Source organism: Bufo bufo, chromosome 1, assembly GCF_905171765.1.
Source record: "Bufo bufo chromosome 1, aBufBuf1.1, whole genome shotgun sequence".
Taxonomy (NCBI): Eukaryota; Metazoa; Chordata; class Amphibia; order Anura; family Bufonidae; genus Bufo; species Bufo bufo.
In genome coordinates this window covers 160,867,319-160,889,700 of record NC_053389.1, presented here as the reverse complement: position 1 = coordinate 160,889,700, position 22,382 = coordinate 160,867,319, and the positions used below count along the sequence as shown (strand labels likewise).

Below are 22,382 nucleotides of genomic sequence, written 5' to 3'. Positions count from 1 at the left end.
GGATCAGACCCCAGAAGTTGAAGTCCCATAGTGGGACAAAAAAAAAAAGTTTTAAAAAAAAGTGTTTTTCCTAATAAAAAAATAGTTTCAAGTAAAAAAATAATAAAATTGTGAAAAAAAAGAGACATATTGGGTATTTCCGCATCTGTAATGACCGGATCTATAAAAATATCACATAATCCACCCCCTCACCTGAACGCTGTAGAAAAAAAAAAAAAAAAACTGTGCTAAAACATCACAAAAAGTGCAACACCAAGCGATCAAAAAGGCGTATGCCCCCCCCCCCAAAATAGTACCAATCAAATCGTCACCTCATCCCGCAAAAAATGAGCCCCTACATAAAACAGGCAAAAAATAAAAAAAACTATGGCTCTCAGAATATGGAGACACTAAAACGTGATTTTATTTGTTTCAAAAATGCATTTATTGTGTAAAACTAAAAAAAAAAAAAAAAGTTGACATATGTAGTATTTCCACGTCCATAACAACTGCTGTATAAAAATATCACATGACCTAACACCTCAGGTGAATACCGTAAAAAAACAAAAAACTGTGTCAAAAACGCAATTTTTTTTTCACCTTATATCACAAAAAGTGTAATACAGAGCGATCAAAAAGTCATATGCACCCTAAAATAGTACCAATCGTCATCTCATACTGAATAAAATGAGCCCCTACATAGGACAGTCGCCCAAAAAAAAATAAAAAAATCTATGGCTCTCAGAATATGGAGACATAAAACATGATTTGTTTTGTTTAAACAATGCTTTTATTGTGTTAAAAGTGAAAAAAATAAAAAAGTAGGCATATTAGGTATCGCCATGTCCGTAACATCCAGGTCTATTAAAATATCACATGACCTAACACCTCAGATGAACACCGTACAAAAAAATAAAATAAAATAAAAAGTGTGTCAAAAAGCCATTTTTTGTCACCTTACATCACAAAAAGTGTAATACCAAGCGATCAAAAAGTCATACTCACGCCAAAATAGTTCCAATCAAACCATCATCTCATAGCGAAAAAAATTAGCCCCTACATAAGACAGTTGCCCAAAAAATAAAAAAAACTATGGCTTTCAGAATATGGAGACACAAAATAATTTTTTTCAAAAATGTTTTATTATGTAAAACTGAAACAAACAACCCCAAAAAATATTCATATTTGGTATTGTCACGTCCGTAACAACCTGCTCTATAAGAATAGCACATGATCTAACCTGTCAGATGAACAGGCTATGAGCTGTGCGCTACGATTGGCCAGCGCTGCAGCAAGGGACAACCCTAATACAAAAACTCCGCCCAGTACAACAGAGGGAGCTGCAGACACCGGAGCCTATACCGGGCAAACGGAGCGGCGCCCAGACATACTAGTAAGTGCAGGGGGACCCCTGGGCGCCGCTCTGCCCACTGATATAGTTAGTTTTTAGTTTCTAAACTAGTGAAAGGTCCTCTTTAACTGGTCCTTAAAAATTGGGTTTTGGAAATTTTCGTAAAAATTTTAAGATTTGCTTCTATGCTTCTAAGCCTTCTAACGTCCCAAAAAAGAAAATGTAATTTACAAAATGATCCAAACATGAAGTAGACATATGGGAAATGTAAAGTAATAACTATTTTAGGAGGTATCACTATCTGTTTTAAAAGCAGAGAAATAAAAGTTTAGAAAATTGTGAATTTTTCAAAATTTCTGGTAAATTTGGTCTTTTTTTTTATAAATAAAAATGAAATATTTTGACTCAAATTTACCAGTGTCATGAAGTACAATATGTGACGAGAAAACAATCTCAGAATGGCTTTGAAAAGTAAAAGCGTTTTAAAGTTATCACCACATAAAGTGACACATGTCAGATTTGCAAGAAATGGCCTGGGCAGAAAGGTGAAAAAATGGCAAGGTCCTGAAGGGGTTAAAACTGTTAATTTATTCATTTAAATTCCTGCTTTCTATGCTTAGGAGTCATGTGGGCAGTCCTATGTGACTGACAGGTAACTTGTCATGACTGAGCATACAAGGAAGGCTGTCAATAAGTGAGTAGTACCGCCCACATGACTCCCAAGTGCAAGTATTTATATAGTTACAGAGCCTAGACATTAAAGGACATCTGTCAGCAGATTTGTACCTCTGAAAGTGGCTGACCTGTGTCATGTGCGCTTGGCAACTGAAGACACCTGTGTTGGTCCCATCTTCATATGTGCTTGCGTTGCTGAAAAAAATGATGTTTTAATATATGCAAATGAGCCTCTAGGAGCAACAAGGGCGTTGCCATTAAATCTAGAGGCTCAGCTCTCTCTGCAACTGCCACGCCCCCTGCACTTTGATTGACAGGGCCAGGCAGTGAAACGATTATCATGCCTGGTCCTTTCAAGCAAAGTGCAGAGGGCGGGGCAGTTGCAGAGAGCAGAGACTCTAGGTGTAATGGCAACGCCCCCATTGCTCTTAGAGGCTCTTAATTTTTCTCAGCAATGCAGACACATATCAACACAAGACCAACATAGATGCCTTTTAATGCATAAAATACAAATTATACTGAATAATTTCCCACAAAAATATATATCAATCTGCTCAGCTCCTTCTGCTCTATAACACGCTGTCTGCAGATTGCATTGCATTTCATGGTGACAGGTTCTCTTTAGACGGGTGGTTTCTCCTATGAATGAACACGTGTAAATGTGACATATGGAATACACATACACATGGGCATCATCTTCACTGTAACTGCATTTACTGTTATAATGGGAAGTTATTGCCTTTTCCAGATCGTTTTCAGTCAGCAGAGCAGCAGCAAGGACATCAAGCAGATTCTGTGCACATCGGCCGGACTCCCCTGGTAATGAACATTTACATAACTGCTAATTCAACTTAAGTCAGCAGATTTAGTGTAACAGTCACATGGATACAGGTCTGTATATATGCTCACATATAGGAATCATACATTGATATATATTTACCACCAGGCAGACGTCTATTATCCTTGTGGACGGAAGCGGCACCTTGATTGCCACTGACCCCACTATTCCAGCCAACTGCAAGAAGTAGGTCCTAATATATAATGTATATGCATAGATAATATAAGATGTACATTGATATCAGCAGAACTGTATAAATCTACAATGTTAAAGGGGTTTTCCCAGACTTCAATATTGATGAGCTATATGCAGTGATGGTTAACCTCCGGCACTCCAGCAGGCGGTGCACCTAGCCTTTCTGCTGCCTGAGGTGAAAACCGAAACGGCGCCCCCCCCCCATGGCAATTTCTGAACATAACCCTTTTGCCACAATGAAAGCGCTCATTGCCCATGGCCCTTTTGCTGCCCCCTTCTTGCCCCTTCCTGGTGTTGCCTGAGGCGATCGTCTCACCTGGCCTCATTGGTGGTGCACCCCTGACTCAAACTGTGCTGAAACAACAACTTCCAGCATGCTCCATTCATTTCTATGGAGTTCTGAGAACAGCCAAGCAAGGGGGCATCTTGGAAGTCGTAGTTTTACCACAGCTGGAGTGCCAGAGGTTAGCCATCACAGGTCTATATTATAGGTCAGCTTCCATACGCTATGTTAGTTCCAGTGGCTGCAGCTCCTGCTAGCAGCTGATCGGTGCAGATACCAGGTGTCAGACCCCACAGACCTGATATTGATGACATATCCTATCAAAGTTCTGGAAAACCCCTCTTAAGGGCCTTTCAAACAGGGCGATAATCGTAAGTTAGAGCTGTCATTCGCTATCATTGGTCAGTGTAATATGGGTAGCGATAATTTGCTCATTTGATGTCACAGAAGTCATCAAGTGCTGCAGTACGTCCACCCATATCAACAGGCACTTGTTGTTTATAATGCAATGGGCATGAGAGGGGGAAAGACTATGGGGCGCCATTTGTTCACAGTACATTTTGCGACACAAAATGCATTTTATAGCTCCTAGATGGGACAAACCCAGCATATACAAAAATATATCTTTATTGAAATCGATAAAACAAATAAATAGATGCAAAAATTGGCAAAGACAAACAACCACATGGAGAGTGCACAAAACACGTCGGGACATCCAGTTATAGCATTGCAAATACTGGAAAAGGGGGGATGGGGAAACAAGTATAAATAAATACAAAATCAAACCATGTGGCTCCCCCACCTAGATAAAAAAAAACATGTTTCACAACATATACACAATAGAGACCTGGCTAGTGGCACCTCCTAGAGACCCCGACATCAGCTTCCTAATGTTACTGAGCAAGTATTGGTGCTGTGAGCCACACCTCCTGAATGACATCCTTCCGCTCTTCTCCAGCTAGAACAGCGCTGTGTGCACTGCAGGCAGGTTCTATGTTTGCCTCATAGTGAAAAAGTTTTAGGCCTCATGCACACGGCTGTGTCGTTTTTTGCAGTACGCAAACCGCGGATCCGCAGAAAAACGGAAGCCGTCCGTGTTGCCTTACACAACGGGCGCCAGCAATATAAATCACACCAAATGCTCTCCTAAACAGCATGATCTGGAAGTGCAGACACCCCAATAACATGGCTCTGAGAGGAGGGGCTCTGGACAATACTGCAGAAGGAAATTCATGTCACTTTAAGTCCACATGCACATGACCGTTCCATTTTTTGCAGTCTGCAAACTGCGGATCCGCAAAAAACTGAAGCTGCCCATGTGCCTTCCGCAATTTGCAGAACGGAACCGGCGGCCCATTGTAGAAATGCCTATTCTTGTCCGCAAAACGGACAAGAATAGGACATGCTATATTTTTTTTGCGGGGCCACGGAACGGAGCAACGGATGCGCACAGCACATGGAGTGCTGTCCGCATCTTTTGCGGCCCCATTGAAGTGAATAGGTCCGCACCCGAGCCGCAAAAAACTCGGCTCGGATGCGGACCATAACAACGGTCGTCTGCATGAGGCCTAAGGCAAACATAGAACCTGCCTGTAGTGCACACAGCGCTATTCTAGCTGGAGAAGAGCGGAATGATGTCATTCAGGAGGTGTGGCTTGCAGCTCCAATATTTGCTCAGTAACTCCCGATTGATGAGAGCATTTGATTGACTAGTTTGTTTGACTGACAGATATTTCTCACAGAATGTAATTTTGTGGCACAGTAATTTTGTCACTCAGAATGTCAGTTTGTCACACAGAATGTCATTTTGTCATAAAATTCATTTTGTTGCACAAAATATCATTTTGTGACATAAGGCTACTTTCACATCTACGTTTTTGGCGAATCCGTTATTGATCAGCAAAAACGCTTCCGTTAGGATAATACAACCGTCTGCATCTGTTATGAACAGATCCGGTTGTATTATCTCTAAAATGGTCATGATGGATCCAACACTCCATTTTGCGCCTGAGAAAATGGATCAGGCACCATTAACTTGCATTGTGTTTCATGCCCGATCTGTCTTGTTCCGCATCCCATGACGCACTTAAAAACGCTGCTTGCATAAAAGCCAACAATTACAGTAACACAAAAACACATGATTATAGTAAGGCTAGCTTCACATCTGCAGTAAAGATATCCAGCAGCATGTTCTGACAGGTGCATGCAACGGTTTTTGTCAAAACCCGACACTCATGCCGGAAACCGGCCGAATCCCCGTCGGAGCCCATTATAGTCAGTGGGCTCTGGCGGTGCACAGCCCTATCCAGATATAGTGAACTTCAGAAGGCTGTTCCTCTGCCAGAACAGCCTACCGGATACCTTTACCACATATGTGAAAGTATCTTAACATGTAAAGGTTAGAGGTAGGTGGAGGGTCCCTAAAAATTAATTTAGGGATTTAGGTCACAAGCTTAGGGCAAGGACCTCAAAGGTAGTGTTTTCCGAAATACTACCTGTACCACGAGCCACACCAGAAAGGCAGCGGGAGATTAGGGAGGTTTACAAGTGGCTCAAGAACTGGTGTAGGAAGGAGGGGTTTGGGTTCCTGGAGAACTGGGCCGACTTCTCTTTCGTCTACAGGCTCTATCGTAGGGATGGGCTGCACCTCAATGGGGAAGGGCAGCTGTTTTGGGGGAGAAGATGGCTAGAAGGTTGGAGGAGTGTTTAAACTAGGGACTGGGGGGAGGGTAATTACGTTATAGGATGGGAAGATAGTGCAGATAGAGACCTGGGGCGAGGTAATGGAACTGGGGGAGGAATGGAGGGAGGGAATAGTTCATAAGGACATGTGTATGGTAAAAAATATACATAAACCTCTTAATTGTATGAATACTAATGCCAGAAGCCTGACTATATAAAACTGGTGAACTGGAATTAGTGATGTGTGAGGAGGACTATGACATAGTGGGAATAACTGAGACATGGCTGGATGATACCTATGGCTGGGCGGTTAACGTACAGGGTTACATTGTTTAGAAAGTATCATCAAAACCGGAGAGGGGGAGAAGTCTGCCTTTATGTAAAGTCCTGTCTAAAGCCCACACTCCGGGAAGATATAAATATATATGTTTGTGTGGTGGAGCCTGAGGTCAGTTTGATTTTGTTGTCAGTCTGTGTTGGAGCTCTGCTCCCTGGCTGAATGTTTTGGTCTGTGTGAGCCACCCTTATTTATTATTTTGTTTACCTTGCGCTGTCTGTGTGTCCCCTCCGGTGTGTTTCTGTCACTCCTCCCCCCCACCTGTTGTATGTAGTAATGGTGTGGGTCTTGCCTGGAGGTTTGATTGTGGTGTGTTGCTCCGGAAGGGGCTTGCTTTCCCGGAGGGGTTTAAGCGAAGACAAGACTGTGGGTTTCCCAGCCTGGAGCCTCCTTCCATCACTGCTGCGGCAGGTAAGTGTGGATAGCATTGTTATGTTGCTGTGTAACTTACCTGCCGTACTGTTTTTCCCATGGTCTTGCATCCTGTCTTCTACTGGGCCTCTGGAGACACCATTCATCCGTGGTGAAGGATGAATGGGTGGTCTCTGCCCTGTCATCAGGCCTAGGGCATAGCAGGGATAGCAGAGTCCTAGGTTGGTGAGCATGAGCCCCCTTACCTTCTGAGGCGGCTCATGCGCAAGGAGTCTAGAGAGAGCTCAGGGTTACATTAGGAGGTGACCTGCTCCCTGTTCCCTGCTATCTGGCGTTGCACCCACTGACATTGCACAGTGGGGGGTTATCCCCATTCCCCGCCATGACAATGAGTTTATTATAAGCCACCTAATATACCAGAGTCCACAGAAAATCTACGAAATAGATGAGGCAGCAAATCATAATGAGGTCATTATTATGGGGGACTTCAACTACCCAGTTATAGACTGGGAAACTGAAACTTGTATATCTCATAAAGGAAACAGGTTTTTAGCAATAACCAAAGACAATTACCTTTGCCAACTGGTTCAGGACCCAACTTGAGGGACGACCATACTGGATTTAGTACTAACCAATAGACCTGACAAAACAACAGATGCGCAGGTTGGGGGACACCTGGGAAATAGTGACCATAAAGTATTAACCTTCCAATTGTCATTTAAAAGAGTGTTTCTTCAGGGAGGAACAAAAATACTAACTTAAAGCAAAATTTAGCCAACTAAAAAAGGCCATAGGCCTAACTAACTGGGACAAAGTTCTCAAAAATAAAAATACAGCCACCAAATGGGATATTTTTAAAAGCATCCTAAAATCTAATTGTGAGAGGTATATACCTTATAGGAATAAAAGGTTAAGGAACAAGACAAAAACTATGTGGATAAATAGAAATGTAAAGAAAGCAATAAATGACAAAAGAAAGCATTTAAATCACTAGAACAGGAGGTTAGTGAGGAAGCATTGAACAACTATAAGGAAAAAAATAGAAAATGTAAAAGACAAATAAAAGCAGACAAACTAGACATCAAGAGATTAATTGCCAAAGAGAGTAAAACTAACCCAAACATGTTCTTCAATTATATAAATGGTAAAAAGTAGAAATCTGAAGGGGTCGGCCCTTTACAGAGTAATGAGGGGGGAGTTGCAGAGCGATGAGGAGAAAGCAAAGCTATTAAATATTTTTTTCTCAACTGTATTCACTGAAGAAAATAAACTGTCAGATGAAATGCAGAATGTAAAAGTAAATTCCCAATTAAAAGTGCCCTGTCTGACCCAGGAAGAAGTACATCTGCATCTTAAAAAGATTAAAATAGACAAATCGCCGGGACCAAATGGCATACACCCCCATATCCTAAGAAAATTAAGTAATGTCATAGACAGACCCTTATTTCTGATATTTAAAGGGAACCTGTCCCCGGGATTTTGGGTATAGAGCTGAGGACATGGGTTGCTGATGGCCACTAGCACATCCGCAATACCCAGTCCCCATAACTCTGTGTGCTTTTATTGTGTATAAAAACCGATTTGATACATATGCAAATTAACCTGAGATGAGTCAGAGCTTGAAAAATATGACTCTTCTCTGGTCACACAAGTAAGATATGACTCTTTTATGTTAATTTGCATATGTATAAAATCGTTTTTTTTTAGACAATAAAAGCACACAGAGCTATGGGGGCTGGGTATTGTGGATGTGCTAGTGGCCATCTAGCAACCCATGTCCTCAGCTATATACCCAAAATCCCGGTGACAGGTTCCCTTTAAGGACTATATACTGACAGGGAGTGTTCCACAGGATTGGTGCATAGCAAATGTGCTGCCAATATTCAAAAAGGGTCCAAAAACATCGCCCGGAAACTATATTCCGGTAAGTTTAACATCTGTCGTGGGTAAACAGTTTGAAGGTTTTCTAAGAGATGCTATCTTGGAGTACCTCAATGAAAATAAGCAAATAACGACATGGGTTCATGAGGGATCGGTCATGTCAAACTAACTTAATCAGTTTCTATGAGAATGTAAGTTCTAGACTTGACTACGGCGAATCAATGGATGTCGTATATGTGGACTTCTCCAAAGCATTTGACACTGTACCACATAAAAGGTTTCCACATAAAATGAGAATGCTTGGACTGGGGAAAATGTATGTGGGTAAGTAGCTAGCTCAGTGATAGAAAACAGAGGGTGGTTATTAATGGTGCACACTTAGATTGGGTCACTGTCACTAGTGGGGTACCACAGGGGTCAGTATGGGGCTATTCTCTTAAAATGTATTTATTAATGATCTTGTAGAAGGCTTGCACAGTAAAATATCAATTGTGTAAAGTAATTAACACGGAAGAGGACAGTATACTGCTACAGATGGATCTGGAAAGATTGGAGGCTTGGGCAGAGAAGTGGCAGATGAGGTTTAACACTGAAAAATGTAAGGTTATGCACATGGAAATTGGGAAGGAATAATGCAAGTCACCCGTACATACTAAATAGTAAAACACTGGGTAAGGCCTCATGCACACGACCAATGTGTGCATCCGTGGCCGTTGTGCTGTTTTCCGTTTTTTTTCGCGGACCCATTGACTTTTAATAGGTCAGTGGAAAAATCGGAAAATGCACAGTTTTGCAGCCGCATCCGTGATCCGTGTTTCCTGTCCGTCAAAAAAATAGGACCTGTCCTATTTTTTTGACGGACAATGGTTCACGGACCCATTCAAGTCAATGGGTCCGTGAAAGAACAAGATTGGCATCCGCGTCCGTGATCCGTGGCCGTAGGTTACTTTCATACAGACGGATCCGAAGATCCGTCTGCATAAAAGCTTTTTCAGAGATGAGTTTTCACTTTGTGAAAACTCAGAACCGACAGTATATTCTAACACAGAGGCGTTCCCATAGTGATGGGGACGCTTCCAGTTAGAATATACTACAAACTGTGTACATGACTGCCCCCTGCTGCCTGGCTGCCCCTGATCTCTTATAGGGGGCTATGATATGCACAATTAACCCCTCAGGTGCAGCACCTGAGGGGTTAATTGTGCGGATCACAGCCCCCTGTAAGAGATCGGGTGCTGCCAGGCAGCAGGGGGCAGTCATGTACACAGTTTGTAGTATATTCTAACTAGAAGCGTCCCCATCACTATGGGAACGCCTCTGTGTTAGAATATACTGTCGGTTCTGAGTTTTCACAAAGTGAAAACTCATCTCTGAAAAAGCTTTTATGCAGACGGATCTTCGGATCCGTCTGTATGAAAGTAACCTACGGCCACGGATCACGGACGCGGATGCCAATCTTGTGTGCATCCGTGTTCTTTCACGGACCCATTGACTTGACCCCCCTCCCTCCCCAGTTTTAATTTCATTGGTGGCCAGTGCGGCCCCCCCCGGCCCCCCTCCCTCTATTGTAATATCATTGGTGGCCAGTGTGCGGCCTCCCCCCGCCCCCTCCCTTTATTGTATTATCATTGGTGGCCAGTGTGCAGCCCCCCCGCTCCCTCTATTGTAATATCATTGGTGGCCAGTGTGCGGCCTCCCCCGGCCCCCCTTCCCTCCCTCTATTGTATTATCATTGGTGGCCAGTGTGCGGCCCCCCCTCTATTGTATTAATATCATTGGTGGCCAGTGTGCGGCCTCCCCTCTCCTCCCCCCCCCCCCGATCATTGGTGGCAGCGGAGATTCCGATCGGAGTCCCAGTTTAATCGCTCTGGGGCTCCGATCGGTAACCATGGCAACCAGGACGCTACTGCAGGCCTGGTTGCCATGGTTTCTTAGCAATATTACAATATTAGAAGCATCATACTTACCTGCTGCGATGTCTGTGACCGGCCGGGAGCTCCTCCTACTGGTAAGTGACAGGTCTGTGCGGTGCATTGCTTAATGATCTGTCACTTACCAGTAGGAGGAGCTCCCGGACGGTCACAGACAGCTCAGCAGGTAAGTATGATGCTTCTAATATTGTAATATTGCTAAGTAACCATGGCAACCAGGCCTGCAGTAGCGTTCTGGTTGCCATGGTTACCGATCGGAGCCCCAGAGCGATTAAACTGGGACTCCGATCGGAATCTCCGCTGCCACCAATGATCGAGGGGGGGGGGGAGAGGAAGACCCACGGATGAAAAAACGGTCACGGATCACGGAAAAACGGAGGCCTAACACTGACATGGAAAAGGACCTAGGAATTTTAGGGAACAGCAAACTAAGCTGTACAAACCAGTGTCAGGCACTAGCTGCCAAGACCAATAAGATAATGGGTTGCATCAAAAGGGGCATAGATTCCCGTGATGAGAACATAGTCCTGCCATTTTACAAATCACTAGTCAGACCACACATGGAGTACTGTGTACAGTTCTGGGCTCCTGTGAACAAGGCAGACATAGCAGGGCTGGAGAGGATTCAGAGGAGGGCAACTAAAGTAATAACTGGAATGGGTGGACTACAGTACCCTGGAAGATTATCAAAATTTGAGTTATTCACTTTAAAAAAAAAGATGACTCAGGGGAGATCTAATAACCATGTATAAATATATCAGGGGTCAGTACAGAGATTTCTCTCATCATCTATTTATCCCCAGGACTGTGACGAGGGGACATCCTCTGTGTCTGGAGGAAAGAAGGTTTGTACACAAACATAGAAGAGGATTCTTTACGGTAAGAGCAGTGAGACTATGGAACTCTCTGCCTGACGAGGTGGTGATGGTGAATTCACTAAAAGAGTTCAAGAGGGGCCTGGATGTATTTCTGGAGTGTAATAATATTATAGGTTTATAGCTACTAGAGAGGGATCGTTGATCCAGGGAGTTATCTGATTGCCTGATTGGAGTCGGGAAGGAATTTTTTCCCCCTAAAGTGGAGAAAATTGGCTTCTACCTCACAGTTTTTTTTTTTTGCCTTCCTCTGGATCAACGTGCAGGATAACAGGCTGAACTAGATGGACAAATGTCTTTTTTCAGCCTTATAAACTATGTTACTATGTTACAATGTAAGATGTAGCCAAGCAAGTCTAAATGACATGATAACATTGTAACCGTCTTGCCTTAATTTTAGATTTCCATACCGGATCATCTCTGAGAACACCTCTCTACGATCAGGTAATGTTCATATGATTGGCTACAGGTCTAGAGAGTAACAAATTCTTAGATTATAGATTTTCTCCATGTTTTTCCAGAAAAGGAAGACTGTTTCCAGACGCTCTTGGCCCAAGTTGCAGAAGAATTTTCAAGGTGGGTGACCCAGACTGGTTGAGGTTGTTTATGTGTGACTTCTCTCCGTGCACTATACCAAATATAGACTTCATTCATGGCCAAAGAGAATATATAGAAGCTGTAACATAAATACACTATGTGGACAAAAGGTATTGGGACACCTACACATTACACCTACAGGAGCTTTTATAAACTAAATCCAAGGGCATTAATATGGAGTTGGTCCCACCTTTGCAGATAAAACAGCTTCTGCTCTTCTAGAAAGGCTTTCTACATGATCTTAGAGTGTGTCTGTGGGGATTTTTACCCATTTACCCAAACGAACATTTATGAGGTCAGGCGCTGATGTTGGATGAGAGGACCTGGCTCACAATCTCCAGTCTAGTTTATCCCAAAGGTGTTGAATGGGGTTGAGGTCGGGGCTCTGTGTGGCCAGTCAGCTTCTTCAATACCAAACTCACCTAACCGTACCTTTATTCACCTTGCTTTGTGAACAGGGGCACAGTCATGTTGGAACAGAAAAGGGCCTCCTCCAAACTGTTTCTACAAAAGTGGAAGCCTCAAATTGTCCAAAATGTCTTGGTATGTTGAAGCATTAAGATCCCCCTCACTGGAACTAAGGGGCCTAAGCCAACCCCACAGCATTAGGATTCAGCTGCCTGGAGAGCTTGGTCGTTTAACAGGTGTTGTACTCAAGTGCTAGCGATCACGGTGCTAGCATAGAAATAAATGGGATTGCAGTGCGACTAGCACGTGTCGTGTGCCGAGGCTGTGACCCCAGAAACGCAAAAAATCCAGCAGTGTTGGATTTTTTACAATTCTGGGGTTTGCGGTCGTGAAACACATGCAAGTCCCGCAAAGACCCCAATTATTTCTAAGGTAGTACTGCTACACTGCATGCTTGGACACAACAGCTGTCACATGACCAAAATTCCTGTGTAGCTGCACCCTTATCCCTCGTCCACCAAACTTTACAGTAAGCACAATGCAGTCCCACAGATAATGTTCTGCTTTAACCCGTTCACGACCAAGCACCGTACAGATAGTCTAGCAGGAGCAGTTTGGGTCCCCGACTGTCAGATCCTGAGGAGAAGACAAAAGCAGTTTATTGCCACATCTGCCTTCTCCTTTCTTCTGTAACATAGTTACAAATCAGTGCTATGCAGTGAATAGACGGCTTTCTCCATTGGACCCTGCGATCGACAGATGTCTTAGTCAGGGCAGAGCTTCCTGTTCTTAGCTGACCCTGATCAACTCTTCCTGTGTACAGGGCTGTAACTGGGGCTCCTTTGTATTCCCTGGTTACAGAGCAAAAGTGCAAAAAAAAAAGAAAAAAAGCGTCAATGCCCCCCAGAGATCTTTTAATGAACTCTTGCCTGACATTTTATATGCCATAAATATATTAAAAAATTAAGCAAAAAAATATATAATGACATGCAAAAAAAACAAAAACAAAGATACCCACGCCCAGTGGTAGCAACAGTGGCTCTTGGGGCAAATACAGAGCAAGGAATCGGGAGATAGGCCAAGGAGCTCACAATGACACATCACAGTCTGATAAATGTGGTGGGGAGGTTGAGGACTATGATGATAATTTTTTACAGGATTTGGAAGCCAAATCGGGGGGGTTGTGAGGAGGAGTGTGTTGGCAGTGGCAGCAATAAAGAGCACAGCCAATTTACAGCCAGAACCTCACAAAGAACTGCCAGGGCCAGATCTGCTCTGGAAATTGGTGATGGTGCTGATACTGTGGGAGCAGGCCCAAAACATGCCAGACCTATGCCAAGCTCTGCAGCTGCTAGCTCTGTGCAGAGTGTGCAAGTATCTACAGTCTGGCAGTTTTTCTCCTCGCTGCCAGAAGACAAAAAAACATTGCAGTGTGCAAGATTTAAAGGATTTAAATAAGCCATGGACATTCAAACACAAACAGGCAGCACGGCTTTATTCCAGCACATGCAGCACCATCATCTGATCCAGCGGGAAAATAGAAGTGACTGCCAGCTAGCGCAACAACAGTGTCCTTCTTCTCTCGGTCATTTTTGCAGCAGCCAGGCCACATCCACATACAGTACAATGTCTTTGTCATACTCATCATCACGTACTGCTTCTCCCATTCAGACCCCTCAGATCTGTCATTAACCATTGTTAACGGAATGTGTGGAAACAACTCTACGTGCCCAGCAATCCGCTGGTGCGCAGGCTTAACTCCCACCAGGCAAAGTTGCTGGTGGAACAGTTGCTACCATACCAGCATACCTAGCCAGCATTATTTCTCCCAAAAATCCACCCCTGGGCACCTGGAGCAGCTGTTATCGGCAGGGACAGTGCATGTCTTTCATGGCCTACTGGTATTTTGGGGCAAGGCAGCACTGCAGTAACAAGACCAGGTCCTTATGACTTTGTGTCGGTGTGGTTCCCATACCAGCCACTTATCCGCCTCCTCTGCCTCGTCCTGCATGGACATCCTCCTATCCCAACAGCAGCAGGGCAGAGCATCACTCCCACTTCATGTGTAAAGTGAAGTGTTGCCATGCGGGGTTAGAGCTGGGCAACCTGGGTGAAACTAGCCACACAACTGATTACTTGCTAAATGGCATCTAGCAGCAAACATCACAATGGCTGTCTCCCTGCCAATTCCAACTAGGCAAGGTGGTCAGCGACAGTGGCTGGAACATTGTGGGAGGAAATAATACATGCTCCCTGCATGGCGCACGTGAAAAACCTAGTTGATCAATGCTGGCAAGGTGCTGGCAATGACCAGGACACTGTCCTTGCATTTCAGACATTCTTATGTGGCAGGCGCTGGAAGGTGCTGGTAATGTCCAGGACACTGTCCTTGCATTTCAGCCATTCTTATGTGGCAAGCCACTGTTAAGGCCTAATTTTTGGACACTTGGTCCAAATAATATTGTGTGTATTTATAGTGCCTTGAAAAAGTATTTCACCCCCCTTGACTTTTTTCGTATTTTGTTACATTACAGCCTTAAGTTCGATGTTTTTGTTAATCAGAATTTTATGTGATGGATCAGAACGCAATAGTCTAAGTTGGTGAAGATATAAATAAAAGTACTGTTTAGAACTAGAAAACAGAAAATTGGCATGTGCGTATGTATTCACCCCCTTTTGTTAGGAAGCCCATAAAAAGCTTTGTTGCAACCAATTACCTTCAGAAGTCAAATAATTAGTGAAATGATGTCCACCTGTGTGAAATCTAAGTGTCACATATACACACCTTTTTTGAAAGGCCCCAAAGGCTGCAACACCTAAGCAAGAGGCATCACTAACCAAACACTGCCATGAAGACCAAGGAACTCTCCAAACAAGTAAGGGACAATGTTGTTGAGAAGTAGAAGTCAGGGTTAGGTTATAAAAAAATATCCAAATCTTTGATGATCCCCAGGAGCACCATCAAATCTATCATAACCAAATGGTAGGAACATGGCACAACAGCAAACCTGCCAAGAGACGGCCGCCCACCAAAACTCACGTACCGGGCAAGGAGAACATTAATCAGAGAGGCAGCATACAGGGTAACCCTGGAGAAGCTGCAGAGTTCCACAGCAGAGACTGGAGTATCTGTACATAGGACGACAATAAGCCGTACGCTCCATAGAGTTGGGCTTTATGGCAGAGTGGCCAGAAGAAAGCCATTACTTTCAGCTAAAAACAAAAAGGCACATTGTGAGTTTGTGAAAAGGCATGTGGGAGACTCCCAAAATGTATGGAGAAAGGTGCTCTGGTCTGATGAGACTAAAATTGAACTTTTCGGTCATCAAAGAAAACGCTATGTCTGGTGCAAACCCAACACATCACATCACCCAAAGAACCCCATCCCCACAGTGAAACATGGTGGTGGCAGCATCATGCTTTGGGGATGTTTTTCAGCAGCCGGGACTGTGGTACACCCACATTGAAATCTGTGGTCAGACTTAAAGATTGCTGTTCACAAGCGCAACCCATCCAACTTGAAGGAGCTGGAGCAGTTTTGCAAGGAGGAATGTGCAAAAATCCCAGTGGTAAGATGTGGCAAGCTCATAGAGACTTATCCAAAGCGACTTGGAGCTGTGATTGCCACAAAAGGTGGCTCTACAAAGTACTGACTTTAAGGGGTGAATAATTATGCACATTGACTTTTTCTGTTATTTTGTCCTATTTGTTGTTTGCTTCACAATAAAAATAAAAAAAAATCTTCAAAGTTGTGGGCATGTTCTGTAAATTAAATGATGCAAATCCACAAACAATCCATGTTAGTTCCAGGGTGAATACTCTTGCAAGGCACTGTAAACTTCATCTGCCCCCGATAAGGCACCATTTTTGGAAGCTTTGTAATATGAAAAAGCATAACCCATGCAACAGCGTGGTGTTTTTTTAAAATATGCTGTTTGTTAACACCATCAACCATAACCATGTGTGTTTATCCATAGCTATATACACTCACCTAAAGAATTATTAGGAACACCATACTAATACGGTGTTGGACCCCCTTTTGCCTTCAGAACTGCCTTAATTCTACGTGGCATTGATTCAACAAGGTGCTGATAGCATTCTTTAGAAATGTTGGCCATATTGATAGGATAGCATCTTGCAGTTGATGGAGATTTGAGGGATGCACATCCAGGGCACGAAGCTCCCGTTCCACCACATCCCAAAGATGCTCTATTGGGTTGAGATCTGGTGACTGTGGGGGCCATTTTAGTACAGTGAACTCATTGTCATGTTCAAGAAACCAATTTGAAATTATTCGAGCTTTGTGACATGGTGCATTATCCTGCTGGAAGTAGCCATCAGAGGATGGATACATGTTCTCATTCTGTTTATGCCAAATTCGGACTCTACCATTTGAATGTCTCAACAGAAATCGAGACTCATCAGACCAGGCAACATTTTTCCAGTCTTCAACAGTCCAATTTTGGTGAGCTCGTGCAAATTGTAGCCTCTTTTTCCTATTTGTAGTGGAGATGAGTGGTACCTGGTGGGGTCTTCTGCTGTTGTAGCCCATCCGCCTCAAGGTTGTGCGTGTTGTGGCTTCACAAATGCTTTGCTGCATACCTCGGTTGTAACGAGTGGTTATTTCAGTCAACATTGCTCTTCTATCAGCTTGAATCAGTCGGCCCATTCTCCTCTGACCTCTAGCATCCACAAGGCATTTTTGCCCACAGGACTGCCGCATACTGGATGTTTTTCCCTTTTCACACCATTCTTTGTAAACCCTAGAAATGGTTGTGCGTGAAAATCCCAGTCACTGAGCAGATTGTGAAATACTCAGACCGGCCCGTCTGGCACCAACAACCATGCCACGCTCAAAATTGCTTAAATCACCTTTCTTTCCCATTCTGACATTCAGTTTGGAGTTCAGGAGATTGTCTTGACCAGGAGCACCCCCCTAAATGCATTGAAGCAACTGCCATGTGATTGGTTGACTAGATAATTGCATTAATGAGAAATAGAACAGGTGTTCCTAATAATTCTTTAGGTGAGTGTATGTCAGTGTCACTATTTATTGCCACTATTATGCATTATTTGCTGTTGCTGTCATTGCGTTCAAGAGCTTTGGGAGGAGAAGAGAGCAAAAATTTGGTAAATAAAATAACAAAAAGAGATCTTTTCATTCAAAATCCTAGGAGACTGGGGGCGGAGCCTGAACACGCTAGATGGCGGACGCTTGAGTGAGGAGCTCCCGCCACCAAGCTGCCTATAAGCCTCTAAAGCACGATATCCCCGAGGTATGGTGAAAATCCAACCGAAAGACCCATCTGGGGTTTCTTCCAGTGATTACCCTGCTGCTAAATCGGGCAAGAAATTCCTCAGTAAACAGGCGACACAGCCGCTTATGGGTTCGGGAAAGATGGCGCCGGGGGCGGGAAAGCATCTCCACACCGGATGGAGGATGACGTCTGGGATGATTCTAATGGTGCTGCGGGTCGCACTCAACTCCTCCAGTCGGTGAGTGTCACTCGACCTCTGTCCAGGGACTATTTTGATGCTGGCCTGCAAAAGGCCCTGGCTCTTATTGTGGCTTATCTTACCTCCATCAAGATTGATATTCGCCACATAGACAATAGAGTGGAAGCTCTTGAAAATTCGCAAGACGCACTGCACTCGTTCAATGCCACTACCGCCAGCAGATTCGAATCCCACCGGTCCGCCATAAATCATGCGGAGGATCAGGAAAACCGGAGCCGTAGGCGCAATATAAGGATAAGGGGCCTTCCTGAAGCCCCCGAGAACGAGAACCTGTTTGCCGCCATGCATGATCTGTTCTCCTTTCTGTTGAGGAATGAAAGAGCCAAAGCTGTTGTAGTGGAGCGGGTTCATAGGGCCCTGCGCCCAAAACCTCCTATTATTGATAGCCCTAGGGACATAATCTGCAGTCTGTTGAGCTACCGCGATACAGAAGCCATTCTCCACAAAGCCAGGGGGCTACCTGGGGTGAAAATCGCTGATGTCAAGGTCCAGCTTTACCAGGACATTGATCCGTCTACCCTCCAAAAAAGGAGGATCTTACAACCCCTCACTGAAGCACTTAGGTCGGCTAAAATACCTTACCGGTGGTTGTTTCCATTAGGTATCCTGATTACGGCTGGCTCCCGGCGCATTACCGTTCGCTCCCCAGAAGACCTACAACAGGTGTGGGAAACACTGCAGCTTCCAACACTGGATATCCCTTCGTGGCTCCTGATCCAACAAGATGGCGATCCGTCTCCTCCTATCCCTACACCGTGGTCCACCGTCGGGAAACAGGGATCTAGGAAGTCCAACAAGATGCCCCGAATGGACTCTTATGACTGATAGTCATTTCGATGCTCTCTAATACCTATATTGTTTTTCATATGTACCCTCCTGCCGCTTTGTTGGTGGCTGGGGTAAGGGTTAATGTCACCATATGTACACCTCTACATGTTGGTCGTTAACCAGGTTAGCTGTTGTCTACCAGTTACCACTCTCCTTAGCCCTTGTCTTCCCCCTCCCCCACCAATCCCCAATCCCTCTTTTACCTACATTATCCTTTCCTCCTCCTCCCCTCTTTTTACCTTCTCCCCCTCTCCCATGTACACCTACCTGTCGGGGTTTCCCTTGTCTAAGCTAAGCTACGGCTTATTATTAGGCGGCTTGGGCAGATTGGGCTACACTGTCGCTTGTGTATTCCTTTCCCCAGCCTGCTCCTCTTGCAGCCTTAATGTGTGAAATTTTTATTGTTTTGACCATTTTTGTATTGGTTTTATGGTTCGTATGTTACGTCATGAGGCAAATATACAGTAATTCCCACTCTCCTTGTTATTTTCAAAGATGGCCACCTTGAATCTTAATATAGCTTTGTTTACATCAATGGGTGTAATAACCCCATTAAACGAAGTTGCATTTTTCAAATACTAAGGAGAGGTAACGCTGATATTGTATTGTTGCAGGAAACCCAATTTCGCACAGGCCGTATACCCTCTATGCCTCGCTCCTGCTTTAATAGGTGGTATCATTCCTGCCACTCAAGCTCATCCAGAGGGGTAAGCATTGGGATACATAAAAATGTGCCCTTCTCAGCCTCCTCTGTAGTGGCAGACCCACAAATCAGTCATACGGGGTCAGTTTATAGCATTAGGCTCTCACCTGAAGAAACAACGCCTAGCCAGCATTAACAACCTCCTTTCAAAAATAGCTATAATTGAAACCACACATAAAAAATCTATAGTCCTGAAGGACCACTCCGAGCTCTTGAAAGTAAGATGCGAACTGAAATCACTCTTGAATAACAAAGCTGCAAATGCTTACATCAAACTAAGACATAAACAATACGCCTATGGCGACAAGGGTAATGAAATTATGTCAGCCCTAATTAAGAAAAGGTCGGAGCAGTCACATATTAAGCAAATGAAAACAACCAGCGGCTTTACTGTCACAGCCACCGCTGATATAGCAGCAGCCTTTACCTCCTACTACCATTCGCTTTATAATATAAGAGAACATGAAACTCCTGTGGGCCTTTTTGAGCACTTGGGCAACATTTCTAGTTTCCTCTCCTCCCTTAACCTTCCTGTTTTAACTTCACAGGAACAAGAAACGCTAACTTCCCCAATTACTCTTGAGGAAATCTGTCAGGTTTTGTCTACCATTCCTCAAGACAAGAGTCCGGGTCCCGACGGGCTACCTATATCTTTCTATAAGAAATTCCTATCAATCCTAGGCCCTCAACTAACAATATATTTTAATACACTGTTATCTGGCTCTCTACCGATGAAACAAGCGTAAGAGGCCCATATTGTGGTACTCCCTAGAGAGGGCAAGGACCCTTAACTCCCCTCTAGCTACAGACCCATTTCCTTGCTAAATGCTGACATAAAACTGTGGGCGAAAATCCTAGCTCATAGGATTGCCCCTCTCCTAAACAATTTAATTTCCCGGAACAGGCCGGTTTTGTGGGGGGGGGGGAGAGTGCAGGGACGGCACTTTCAGAGTACAAAAAGCCATTTCGTATGCACTTAAGAAAAACTCCCCATTGACCCTTTTCAGCACAGACGCTGAGAAAGCGTTTGATCGAGTCGACTGGAAGTTCATGGAGGCCACTCTTCATAGATTTGGCTTCCCCTCTCAATTTGTTCTGGCGGTGTTGTCCCTGTACTCCTCGCCCCATGCAAAAATCTGAATAAATTTAGTTTTTTCCCCTTCCTTTCCCATTTCCAACGCTACCCGTCAAGGTTGCACCCTTTCACCCTCCCTCTTTATTCTCTGCCTGGAGACGCTGCTACAGGCCATCAGACAAAACGATAATATATGTGGCTTAAAAGTAAGACCAGTCCCACATAAAGTTGCTGCTTTCGCTGACGACCTACTTCTATTCCTGTCTGACCCTGTCTCTGCTTTCCCGGCCATCCTAGGTCTCTTTGGAAGGTTTGGTCAATTGTCCAATTTCAAGATTAATCTTTCCAAATGTATGGCCCTTGGGGTCGTAACCCCTCCTACGACGATCAAGTTTTTAGCGAAGACTTATCCTTTCCAATCCCACATCAATTATTTAGGTGTAAATATCCCTGTTGACCCAAACATGGCTTTTTAATTGAACTTCCTCCCATTACTTGCTAACATAAAACAGCAACTAAAAGCTCTCACAATCCCATTTGTGTCCTGGATGGGCAGGAAAAACATTCTAAAAACATTTATCCTCCCTAAAATCCTTTATCTATTACAAACTTTGCCCATATTTGTGCCTGAATCTTTCTTTTTGGCTATACGCAGAACCTTTTCCGCTTTCATTTGGAAGCAGGCGCGCCCGAGACTGGCCTATTCCCTACTGGTCCTTCCCAAACACAGAGGAGGATTTGGCCTTCCAGACATCAAGGCATAATATCAGTCTATCCAATTTAGACTACTTGTCGAATTAGTCAACCCTCATATAACCAAATTAGGGTGTCAGATAGCTCGCTTTATGCTGTCCCCCTCTGACTACTCTCGCCTTTGGAAGGTTGAGCCTAACCCGGCTACTGACGCAGAGTTCCCGACAACCCTTAGGGGAGTCCTCAACAGTGATGGCCAGTTCGCAGTGTTCGCCGACGAACACATGCGATCTGCCATCTTCACTCTCAAGTCCTGATGAAGGCTGTTCTCGGAACTGCCTGCTCCCGATGACCGCATGTGTTTCAGAGCGGCTCGCGGCGCGGGCACAGGTAAGGACTTACCTCTGCATCGCCGGACTTGGGAGAGAAGATGGCAGATCGCATGTGTTCGTCGGTGAACACTGCGAACTGGCCATCACTAGTCCTCAACACTTGGTCCAAAATCTCGTATGCCTTTTAACTTTCCTTCCAGCCCCTCCCCTTTTATGCCTCTACGCCTCTTGCCATATTTTCTAATCCCGAGCTATTTAGATGATATGGGCTTTTGGTCTTCCTTTGGTACCTCCTCTGTGGGTGATATACTGAAACACTTCCAAATTCCCTCATTGCTGGACCTCCAGACATCACATTGGGCTACTAATTTGACACCACTTCATTACTCCTACTTCCATCAGATATGTCAAAAATATCTACTCATTGCTGATAGGAACTTTCTTCCTTCTTGGTATGAAGTTCTTATTGACTCCCCTAGTCCAGTAAAGAAACCCATCTCACTTTTTTACAACAAACTACTCACACTTAAGTGTCCTGCTAGGCCTCTTTTCATTCAGCACTGGGAAAGGGAGTTATGTCTTACACTATCGGACTATGAGATCTCCTTGATCCTTAGGAACTCTCACGGCTTCTCGAGGTGTATAAGGGTACAGGAGAACTCCTTTAAATTAACCACCAGGTGGTATCGCACTCCAGATTTACTTCACAAGATGGACCCATTACTTCCCCCGGTCTGTTGGAGATGCCTTGAGGAGAGAGGTACGGGCTCTACATATTTGGTGGCACTGCAGGAAAATTTCTTCTTTCTGGTCCTCCCTATCTGCCATTA

At 44.2% G+C, this 22,382-nt stretch overlaps 1 protein-coding gene across 1 annotated transcript in view; it reads left to right on the top strand.

Annotated features, from left to right (window-relative positions):
* Positions 1–22,382, top strand: part of LOC120997498 (high affinity cGMP-specific 3',5'-cyclic phosphodiesterase 9A-like) — a 62,952-nt gene that overhangs the window by 317 nt on the left and 40,253 nt on the right. The window contains exons 2-5 of the mRNA XM_040427612.1: positions 1,951–1,982; positions 11,800–11,843; positions 11,921–11,975; positions 19,364–19,456. Of these exons, the coding sequence (XP_040283546.1) occupies positions 1,951–1,982; positions 11,800–11,843; positions 11,921–11,975; positions 19,364–19,456 (224 nt within the window). The remainder of the gene's footprint in view (positions 1–1,950; positions 1,983–11,799; positions 11,844–11,920; positions 11,976–19,363; positions 19,457–22,382) is intronic.